Below are 12,028 nucleotides of genomic sequence, written 5' to 3'. Positions count from 1 at the left end.
AAGAGAGATTGTTTTTTATTCTGGATATCTTATGGGAGGCAGAGTTTAAATAAATTGATTTATTTTTGTGATCTATGTCCTCTCTCACTTTTACAAATGAATAAAAGATAAATCTCCAATTTGTTGCTTATCTTTGCTGGAGATTATTTTTGCTTGAAGTACACTAGTTTAAACTAATACTCTTTCTGTTCCTAGTCAGAAGGCAATGCAAATATTTTTGTGAAAGTATCTTTTCACAAATGAGGACTTCGAGGCACTCTGAAATCGGATCGGATCATTTGTCTAAGATCCCTCCATTAATAAGTAGACAAATGACATCAGGAGCTAGTGACATCAGTGTTCTTCCTGGGCATTCTTTGCACTTTCAGAGGGAGGAAGGAAAAGAGGAGAGAAAGAAGGAAGAAGACGAATGGAAAAGGAAGGGGAGGGGGGTAGAAAAAATTCTGCCTGTCTTCTGTTTATCATCTGCCGTTCACAGTGTTTAGCACAGACATGATTGCTTTCAATCTTCACTAAAAACCTTCTAAAATAGACATCATCCCCATTTTACAGTTGAGGAAACTGAGACTCAGAGAAGGTATAGCCCTCACTTACAGTTCCACAGCTAGTACTGGTGGTGCTCCAAAAGACTGTCTTTCCGTGACAGCACAAAACTGATTCCTGTGCTGTTCCTTATGTCTCTTGTATTTTTTTTTTTTAATGAACATTGCAAAATTCGCTTTAAATTTTTATTTCTATAATAGAAGCAGATCGGGAACACTAACAAACAAACAAAACTCTGGCTCTGCACGATGGTGTGTTGGTAGTATCGACGTTCCAGAAAAATGTAAATATGTTTTAGACTAAAGTGAAAGTAGAGAATTAAAAGTTAATATCAAAACTGAAACAAAGCCACATTTTGTGAAACACACATTAATAGCAGTGCATTGGATCAAAGGATGTGATCTCATTTCACAGCAAAACAGGTCCTGCAAGCCCAGGTAATTCAGGAAGCAGAATGGTAATTATTCACAGAAGAAAGCAGGTAGTATACTGTTACAGTACCACAGTAGAAAGTCAGAAGGTCACCAAGCTTGCAAGGTAACTGACACAACTTGAAACCGCTTGGCCCCCTTTACAAAGAAATTATAAAATGGGAGAGAATGAAGCAAGTTTACCTAACACATCTTTGCAAGGTAAGTGCCAACAGCCTCTGAAGTGTTTCCAATCAGAAAATCAAGCAAGTTTCTATTACGAAGTTTGTGTGTGTGTACATGCGCGCTCACGTGAGCCTGTGTGTGCCTGCTGAGTTTCAAGGTGTGCTTGAGGGTGAGGAAAAGTGAGCTTCCAGAGAAGCTGGCTGTCTCTTGGGCTCAACAACTCAACCAACACAGAAACCCAGATTTGTGGAGAGTGGGGAAAGTCTTATCTTTATTCTCCAATGGAATGCTGGAGAAATGGTGTAACCAATTTGTAGTGCAGATCTTTTCCAACATTGACCAAATACTGCCTTTTTTCTCTGCTTGTGGAATTTTTATTTGTAATCAAGTTTACCATATCTGGGGTTTACCAACTAAGTGTCCTTATATTAATATATTAATATAACCATTTTTATAAAGGTAGACAACAGGATCTCAGGGGAAAGCAAAGCAGTTAGGGAGAGGGGATTTATTTTACAGGTCTTACTTAATCAGTCAGTTACCTTTGTTCTTTGAAGGGATTGGCTTTGTTGACATTGGCTTGACTGGGATTCTATGGTTAAGCTTGTTGATAGAAACAATATAAGGTTGCTCACACATTTCACTTTTTTTGAGTGAGAAAACTTCCTTCTTAAAACAAATACAAAACTAGCATAATGCTTGTTTGTTGCTATGATTTCTAGTAGTCTAATGTCTTATGAATTGTCACCTTTACTAGAAACATTTTGATCAAGATATTTTTAATCAACTGCTAATGACATTTTTATTTAATTATGTTCTTGTGATGCTATCATCAAGAAAAATCCCCAGACCACCCAAGTTTTCTATTTAGTGTATAATCAAACATGTAACTACATCTGTGAAATATAATACATAGGAGGATAACAATAAGATAATCTTAGATAGGTATGGTCATAAAGTGTCTGTTTTTTTTTTCTTTCTCTTTTTCTCTCTCTTTTTTTTAAAGATTTTATTTATTTATTTGACAAAGAGAGATCGAGAGAGGGAACACAAGCAAGGGGAGTGGGAGAGAGAGAAGCAGGCTCTCTGCTGAGCAGGGAGCCTGAGGCAGAGCTGGACCCCAGGACACTGGGATCATGACCCCAGTCAAAGGCAGAGGCTTAACTGGCTGAGTCACCCAGGCACCCCAAACATCAGTTTTCTAAAGTTAAATTATCCTCCAGAATCCCTGTGTTTTCTATTTATTTTCTTTAATCCTTTCTTCACTAAACCTGCTTAAGAATCCCAGAATCTTGGGACTCCTGGGTGGTTCAGTTGGTTGAGCATCTGCCTTTGGCTCAGGTCACAATCTCTGGGTCCTGGGATCAAGTCCCACATCAGGCTCCTTGCTCAGCCGGGTTCCTGCTTCTGCCTCTGCCTGCTGTCCTCCCTGCTTGTGCTTGCTCTCTTGATTGCACTGTCTCTCTCTCTCTGACAAATAGATAAAATCTTTAAAAAAAAAAAAAAAGAAAGAAAGAAAAAAAAGAAATTATCTTAAAAAAAAAAAAAAAAAAGGAAAAGAATCCCAGAATCTTATTTTATTTCTGTATGTTTCCAAAAAGCATTTTGTTAAATACTGCCTAAAGTGCTATTATTGGGGCATGTGGGAGGCTCAGTCAGTTAAGCATCTGCTTTCTGCTCAGGTCATGATCTCAGGGTCCTGGGATGGAGCCCCAAGTCAGGCTCCTTACTCGGTGGTGAGCATGCTTCTCCCTCTCCCTCTGCTCCTCCTCACTTGCTCATGCTCACACTCTCTCTCTCTCAAATAAATAAAATCTTAAAAAATATAAAATGCTATTATCAAGCACTTTTAAAGATTAATAAAAAGTTGTTTTGTGCATCCTATTGTAGAAAAACAGCTAAAAGACGTATTTAGCTTAATTCTATGAAATTATTCATTTATATGTGTTTTATGGAGAAAATGATGTTATGTATGTGCTTATACTTTGTAACGTCTTTTCTTGGAAAAGTATATGGGAAGTATTTAAGTTGTTAATATTGTTCATGTAATGATGATTTTATGTAAAATACATATAACTATTTGGGAACCACCTGAATAGCCTCTCGTAGACTCTGTGGTGTGACACGGGTGTCTGTGTTCAGAGGGTATAGTAAACTGAGGAGTAACCAGTCCTCCTCTCTTTGTCAGGACAATGGGTAATATTTACCTCTTATTTTAGAGTCCTAGAATGTGTACAGATTTTCTGCTTTGTTTTTCCTTTTTCTCTGGCAGTTTTATGTATGTTTTGTTTCTGGTAATATGTTCCACTGTAAAAGGGTGACTACATATATACATGCATATACACACATACACTGACTTTCAGAATTAATAATTAGTATATAGCAGAAAAAACCCCAAAGTTTTCAAAAGAGCTATAGTGAATAAGTTGTATGTTATGGTTTGAGTTAGAAATTCATGTGCTCTCTCCATAAACCTTCTGTAGCTGAGGGATGCTTGTGAGCTCAGTTCTGTCTCCAGGGGTTTTCCCTTGTGGGTCCTGGGAAAACTTTTCAGTGAGGACTGTGTTCTGCCTGAGTTGAAATATACCCTTGGTGGGTCTACAAATAGTTCAGATCCATCTTCTTGGAATATTGTGTGCTTCTCTTCCAGTTGTATTTGCCTTAAAAGTGAACTTAGTAGTCAGGAGAAAGCTAATGATAAGTGAGGGTACTTCAGTTGTTGGTTTTAAATTATTTCTGGATTTTTTTTAATTATAGAGGAAAGTATTGTGGGGATAATGTGCAACTTTATGTGTGAGGAGGTGAGATATTTGGTAAATTTAACATCTTAGAAAACAAATCAAAATATCTTCTGGAATCTTTAGTTATGGAATGCTCAAACATTATTTTGTTTTCTGTGCAATGCCCTGTCCTAAATTTCAGATTGAGTTTAAAAATTATTGAAGTAAATGAAAAAGGCATTTTATAGTGTTCAATTTTGCCTTTAACTTACAATATTTATAAAAATATTCTGAGGTTCTCTGAAGTAATACTAATTATTATTAACTCATCTTACAAATAAGCATGCTCTAACAGAAATGACTATATTCAAATACTTTGTTTTATACATTAAACATATAGATGACTTAAATTTTTTGGTTATGAAGGTAGTAAGTGATAGCAGATTATCATTAGAACTCTATCATGTGCTTTGAATAGTGGTTTCCTAATGCCACGTGTCTAGTTTGTGACCATGTCTAGTCACAACTTGGAGGGCTAGTTGTAGGCATTGTCAAAAGAGTACTGCTTCCTATAGGTTTTATACCCAGGAAGCCAGTTGAGACTACCCTGGTTAGTGCAGCCTATAAGCTATCAGCAACTATGGTATTGGGAACCTATTTTTTCACAAATGAAAGTGAAGTTGTTCCAGGGTTATCTTCAGCTACATGGGAACAGATCTCAATTATCTTTTCAAACATAAAAAGCAATTTCTTCCTTTCAGTCCTAGTGAAAAGTAACTCTACAGAGAGTAATGTGAAGATTTATACAAGAAGGCTCTTAATATTCTCAGTATTCAGAAAATAGAATTACCTAAGACAGGATAAAATGCTAGATTTCTTTTTTCTTATTTTTGAATATATAAATAAAATATATAGATAATATAGCAATAAGAATGGGGGCAAATGCTTTCTGAGCATTGTATTTACTAAGGAAGGGAAGCAGTTTTCTTGCACAATACCTGAAAACTTACATGTACCACAGAGTAACACCTGGTCAGTTTGTGATAGCAGTGAAATGACGTGACCGAAATAACAAAAGGGTGGCAACTTCCTTCCAGGCAAGCAGCTCCCTGGAAAATTCCTTAGGTTAAGATTTTTCCCGAGGCCCCTTACCTATATTGCCTGTCAGGAAGGACATGCATTTTGTATTCCAAAGATTCTTAGTAACAGGCAGGGCAGACCCTAGATGGATTATAAGAAAGGGAAAGAAACTATCACTATCCAGGTAAGTCCCTCACCCACCGAGTCTCTCCTACCTCAGCAACTCAGTCCACATGGGTTTTTTCCATTTTATTTTCCTCTTCTTCCTTGATCAAAGCATGTCCAAAGCCACCTGCCTCTTTGGAAAGGATATGTTGTACAAACTCATCTCTGGAATGATTTCAATAAAAGGTGTCTCTGAGTTCAATGCTGAGACAACCTTGAGACTGGTTTCTTCGAATGGGGCTCTCCCCTGGACTGTTCAACACACCCTTGTCACTCAGGTCATCTACTTACAGTGGCTCAGATGTAAAGCCCCCCTTCCTCTTCTTAGTCTTCTAGATCTAGGAAACCCCTTCTTTAGAGGCTATAAAAGACTAGAGCTCAGGGGGAAAAAATGTCTCAACATACAGAAAAGTTGGCTAAACCCTGTGGAATCCAAGGCCAACTGTAAAGAATTAGTCAGTAGAGATGAGAGGACTTTTCAACAACGCACTGAAGAAGAATTTGGCTGTCAGAGTTAGGGGAGAAAAACCCTGTAGAATCTTAACATTTTCAAGGTATGAGGGAGCTTAAAGGGCCTCAAGTCTGATATTTTAGGCTGATATATGTAGAGTAGTGAATAGAGCCTATGAAGGTAAGAAAATTACCCTTGGTTTCTCAGAAGCAGTTGCCAGAACCCAGATCTCCACCCAGCTGCCCAGAGCCTGTAATTCACAGAGGAATTTGGCACATTACATTTTGGAGGCATTTACTTTCCTATTTCAAAAGGGGAAATCAGGCTTATGAATGCTTTCAATATTGATACCTTTTTAGTTTCTATAGTTATGGCCTGGAAAGAATTGTCCAGTATTCAGTTAGGCTATTACGGAACTGGTGTATCCAGCCTTGGGATTTTTCTTGACTCTATAAAAGTTACATTGGCTTTTAAGACGTTTGCTTGAATTTCATCACAGCCAAGAGGAGTCAACTTGAAAATCCAGACACACATGCATTGAGTACATCATGTTTCTCATGATACAGACTTTTTTTTTTTTTTTTTTTTTTGGTTAAGAAATTATACTTATTCTGCTGGGCTATGAAAAAAAGAAAAAAACTCTAGGAAGGGAGGTGCCTTACTGTCTGTGCTTCTAAATTGCAGCCTGAGGGCAACAGTACTGTATATCCCAACCTGTCATACAGGTTTGGTGTACATGTTTACTCTCTGTGGTGGAAAAGTATCTCTGCATTCATCATCGTAAACCGTGCCTGTGAGTGCCTTGAAATCTTTCTAAAACCCCAAAGAGGACAGACCAGTTTATGACTCTTCCTTTCCAGCCTATAGAACTTTAGCACCATTTTTAAGTGGGAGAAGTGCAAGACGCTCTTGTTGAACTTATCCATGTTCCAGGAAAAAGGCCTCCACTAGCTCTGATAGGTTGGAACACTTGAAGACCCGAGACATTTTTGGAGTTGAAATTTATATAGTAAGGCAACAGAGTGTTTTGGAGTTGGAACTTCTAGAAGCTCTGCTGAAAAGACCTTATTTTCTAAGGATAAATTTCAGCACATTTGGAGCAAGTAAATTTGCAGAAAATGTCAAGGCATGAAATCCCAGGTGAGTCTGATCTGAATGGGTTAGGCAAAGGTGCCGGTGAAGATGGCTGGGGGATTTTCCCCAGGTATCAAGCAGAGAATCCCTGGAGTAGGCAAAGAGATTAGGAGATGAACTCTGAAATAATGTGTAAGAAACAGCTAATGAAAGCAGCAAAACCGAACCAAGGACCTCTTTTTCTTGTCTTTCAAAATGGAAATAAGATCTAATTAGAAATAAAACAGCAAGCAGTGTACTTGAATGGAACATGAGATCAATGTGGTTAAAAACAGTAGTCACTTAAAACCTGCTGCTGGGGGAGAGGCCAGTTCTCAAACACTTTAAAATTTAGAGTTTGTTCATAGACTTTTGAATGTTCTGAAAGCATGGTTTAATCCCCTTTGATTTAAATGGTATTTTATGGCACCAAAATTGTTTTAAAAGGAAACATTTTAAGTTTCAATCAAAGTCTCTATAAAATCTTGAAAAGAAGGTGATACATACCTACAGGATGACTTGATTGTTTGAACATTATTATTAATAATGTAATCAAATTTTTTCCATACATTTAAAAGGTTGGATCTGTCTTTGCATCTGTTTCCTTTCCTTAAAGAAATAAAACAAAGGGTGCAAGTAATGATCTGATGATTGCACATGTATAAACACCTTATAATTACTACGTTGTATGCCTATTCACTAGTTTTGGAGAGAGTTTAAACAAATTTAGCTAATTGAGTAGGACAGCAACCCAACCTTTTTTTATATCACAATTTTTGGGGGGAGGATTAACCAAGCACATACTTGACTTACTATTGCAAGGTGTTATACTTGCTACATAAGTGAAGAAAAAACGGGTGCCTGAAAGAAAGTATGCAAAGAAAGTATGATTAGGATGAAAACCCTTAAAAGGGTACTGAGCTTCAGTTTGATCCCTTGAGCTTCTAATCTCTCTTCAGGAAAAGTATGTGGAAATAGTTTTATTTGCCAGGGCTATTTTGGTGCTTTGTGGGTAGATGTTTAACCATCTCCATAGTTGAACACTTTGGGAGGTGCATTCAAAAATGCCTTTATAATTAATTGACATGCAATTCACCTGTTCTCTTTAAACCCCATGGTCAGTGTAATGCAAGATGTGTATTGTGTACCAAAAAAAAAAAGTGACTTAGAGGATAGTACAAAATCCTATCTACTAAAGAAGTCCCAAAGAGAAGTATTTTGAAAAGTAAACTACTGAGCTTAATGCAATTCATATAAACATGCACGAGTTGTGCATGTATACCTGTTAAGCAACACAGTCAGTTTTGCTCTGTGACTTCAGACCTTGGTAAATGATTTATTTTTGAGAACTGACTAAACTCTTGAAACCATTCCATCTCTGTGATTCTTTTGTCTTCTCAAAACCAAGTTCCTTTTTTTTTTTTTTTTTGGTTGTTTGGTTTTTTGTTTTTTTTTTTTTTAGCTTTTATTTATTTGAGAGAGAGAGGGAGTAGGGCAGGGGGCTGAGGGGCAGAGGGAGAAGCAGACTCCTGATGTGGAGCTCAATCCCAGGACTCGAGTGGGGATCATGACCTGAGCCAAAGGCAGATGCTTAACCAAATGAGTCACTCAGGTGCCCCCAAAATAAGTTCCTTTGAAAATGAGATGTGAGAAGCAGAGAGAGCTGAAGCGTCACTATGTTTTATTTTCCTCTTTGTTTTTGGGACATTTAATGTAATCACAGACAAGTCCTATCTTCCCTTAAACTACTAATAAATCTTAAAAAAAAAATCTTCATCACATCAACATTTTTTTTGGTGGTCAATTTCAGAGATGGAAAAATATATGTTGCCACAAAAGACGGAAGTTGCTTCTACTCTTGCCAATTGTTATAACCATAGATAGTATCTAAGAGTTTATAGGGAAACCTAGGAGTATATGGAGAGTTTCATAGAGGAGATACAATGTAAACTGGCTCTGATACTTTTGGAAAGTAGAGTAAGTGGCTAGAGAGAAGAAAGTCTTTCCTGGCAAAATAAATAGCAGAGACAGGCATAGAAATTCTATCTACCCATTTATTTACATAATTTATTCTCATCTTATAGAAAACAAAAGGATTTTCCCAAAATTAATACTTTGAAATAAGCTATAAATAAGTAAACATAATAAAAATTAGATTAAAATAACAGTTAAAATGTTGTATATAAAATATGTACCAGAACATTCTAAACAGCCACCAAACAGGTCACAAATTTGCTTTCAAGCTTCCTAGCAGCGAAAAGGATGTAAGAAATTGGCTTTAAGACTTTAGTGGTTCAGATGATATAAAAATGTTTCAGTTATTCAAGGGTTCCATATAGATGGTGACAATCAGCATAATTGCTGTAGATGGCAGGGGTCAGGCCTAGCAAAAAGAGAGGAGTTTAATTAGGCAATGCTGAGAAATAAAGCTAAGAATTATAGAGATAAAGAAAATGGTATTATTTAACTCATCTCGCAATCTTGCAATGGATGATTCTCTCTTGAGCTCCTTAAGCTGTTCCACTACCCTACCAGACATTTGTCAGAAAAAAATTTATGCAGAAAATATCTCCAACATGTAATAAAAATCTGAAAATAAGAAGAAAGAAAAGAAAACAAGAGTTAAGAAATAGACTTAATATCTAAATATTTACATGATAGAAATATTAACTTTATTAAAATTTCAGAATATAAAAATGCTCATTTTGAAAATTAGGTTGCGGGCGCCTGGGTGGCTCAGTGGGTTAAGCCGCTGCCTTCGGCTCAGGTCATGATCTCGGGGTCCTGGGATCGAGTCCCGCATCGGGCTCTCTGCTGAGCAGAGCCTGCTTCCCTCTCTCTCTCTCTGCCTGCCTCTCTATCTACTTGTGATCTCTCTGTCAAATAAATAAATAAAATCTTTAAAAAAAAAAAAAAAAGAAAAGAAAATTAGGTTGCTATATGTTTTACAAGCATATGGTATTACTCAAGTTTCTCTCCTGCAGTTTTTACTGGATTTTATATAGATCTTTTATGTTCATTTTGGTTAACTATAGGTTCTATACATTTACTATGGCAGATTTGGTGGGGGATCGAGGACTAGTTGTGCAGGGACAGAGGATAAGAATAGAGAAGAGCACATTGGTAATGATAATATGTATCTGCATTATAAACCTTCTTTAGAAACTTTAGAAACTTCAAGTGCACTGAGGTTATGATATTGCCCTAAGTTTCTATTTTTGATATGAGTAAGTAGGAATTTCAGTAAAAAAAAGAAAATAATGATAATAATGTTTTTATTCTTAAGCCTGAGTTCTCATCAGTGTTAGGTTCATATTTTATATTCTTTTCAGTTTACCATTTACCTTCTGTGGATTTCTTTTAGTCATTATATTTCTTCTTGATTTGAAAACTTAGAGTTTATATTTCTAGGAGTAATTGCCAAATTATATTTATCAAAATACTCTCATATGACTTGATAGCATAATCCACAAGAACATTGCTACTTAGTTAATAAAATGTTCTGAAAGGTAGTCTTAACATGAAATTTGCATTTACGTATGCTGATTTGATAGTAAACAATTTGTTCTTATAATCACATACATATAAAAGGGGAATGAACTAGAATTTATTGGGAACTAAGTCAAAGCAGAAATTGACTAAGATTATTTGAATCTCACAGCAATTTTGACCTTCCTTTCACCAACAAACACACCTAGGTGTTTGAAATCTCAAACACCTGCCTATGGTTTCTTTTTGTCATTCAGTTGTCAGATCAAATATCATCTCAGTGATACCTTCTCTGGTCTTTCAAACTAGAGCAGCTATTCTATCTTAATGTCTGATTTTAATTCTTTTAATAGCTTATCATGAGCCATTTCTTAAATATTTTTGTGTATTGCCTATTTCCTGGCAATAAAATTTTGTCTCTGGGGTGAGAAACCATAACTAACTTGTTTATTTCTGTATTTCTAGTGGCCAAAACCACACCAACACATACTATATTTTCAAGTAAGTTCTTTTTTCCCCCTAAGATTCTATCCATTTATTTGACAGAGAGACCACAAGTAGGCAGAGAGGCAGGCAGAGAGAGGGGGAGAAGCAGGCTCCCCACTGAGCAGAGAGCCCAATGTGGGGCACAATCCCAGGACTCTGAGATCATGACCTGAGCTGAAGGCAGAGTCTTAAACCACTGAGCCACCCAGGTGTGCCAAGTAAGTTTAATATGCTCAGAAAAAAAACAAACATAATATTCATCCTATCATTCCTGTGTATCTATGCAATATACATTTATTCTAACATGAAAATTGGTTGAGCATAAAGTAGCAATCACTTAACATGGTAAATATGAAAAAGACACTTTTCTAGAAGAAGAACAATTGACATTGAGCCTATTCTAGGAGATTGGGAGCAGTGTGTTGTCATTCAAAATTAGAGATTTTGTTCCTTCTTATTTCCTCTAGTTATGTAACTGGTTGGGGTTACCTATATGAGCTCTCAAAGGGTTTTAAGTTGTGCCGATAGAGGAAAACATGTATTAAATGTATACTGTGTGCCAAGAGTGTTCCAAGTGTTCAATATTTTTAAGCTTCACAACCATCCAATGAGGAATATAGACTCAAATGCAAATAATTATATGACTATATCTTTGTTGTTATAAAGAAAGCTGCCCTCCTAATCAATTTTAAATTCATCTTCCTTATTTTTCCTGATCACATAGAACTGGAACACTTAGTTCACGTAATAATGGTGGGATTTGACAAAATTCAAATAAAATAAATTTGAGAGATACTTGAGATTAAATTAATGTTCACTTGTACTGGGTGCAGCAGAAGGAAGAGCTTGTGAAAACTGGGTTTCTGGCTTTGGTGACAAAGAAAATTGTCCTGTTAGCTGAGTTAGGGGATGCAGGTTGGGGAACAGTTTAGGAAGAGAAATAGGACATTGTTCTAAAGAAAGTGATTTTTTTTTAAGATTTTATTTATTTATTTGAGAGAGATCACAAGTAGGCAGAGAGGCAGGCAGAGAGAGAGGAAGGGAAGCAGGCTCCCTGCTGAGCAGAGAGCCCGATGCGGGGCTTGATCCCAGGACCCTGGGATCATGACCTGAGCCGAAGGCAGAGGCTTTAACCCACTGAGCCACCCAGGCACCCCAGAAAGTGATTTTAAACTGTAAGTGTTATGTATTGATGAATATGTCCAGGACTTAAATTGCAAAAAGAATGCTATGCCTTGGGAGAGAGTACTAGGATGGAATTAAAGAGCTGGAAATTACAAAAACTGGAGTACTACATGCCACTGTAGGTGGGTGATATTATACAAAAATGTTAAAGGAGGACAGGAAGACTGGTGATAGAAAGCACTAACATCTGAAATGTGAGC

General features: G+C 36.7%; 1 protein-coding gene across 3 annotated transcripts in view; it reads left to right on the top strand.

Moving 5' to 3' along the window:
* The window catches only part of NAALADL2 (N-acetylated alpha-linked acidic dipeptidase like 2), a 1,427,879-nt gene that overhangs the window by 449,969 nt on the left and 965,882 nt on the right, over window positions 1–12,028 (top strand). For 2 of the 3 annotated variants that reach the window (XM_046003220.1, XM_046003218.1), the window contains exon 1: window positions 1,060–1,175. The exons of the other annotated variant lie outside the window; for it this stretch is intronic. In XM_046003220.1, the coding sequence (XP_045859176.1) occupies window positions 1,133–1,175 (43 nt within the window). In that variant the 5' untranslated portion in view covers window positions 1,060–1,132. Of the gene's footprint in view, window positions 1–1,059; window positions 1,176–12,028 lie in introns of those variants that run through there. 3 annotated transcript variants of the gene reach the window in all.

The sequence above is a fragment of the Meles meles genome, chromosome 4 (genome assembly GCF_922984935.1).
Source record: "Meles meles chromosome 4, mMelMel3.1 paternal haplotype, whole genome shotgun sequence".
Lineage (NCBI taxonomy): Eukaryota > Metazoa > Chordata > Mammalia > Carnivora > Mustelidae > Meles > Meles meles.
The sequence above is the reverse complement of the archived record's forward strand: the minus strand, read 5'-3'. Positions and strand labels throughout refer to the sequence as shown.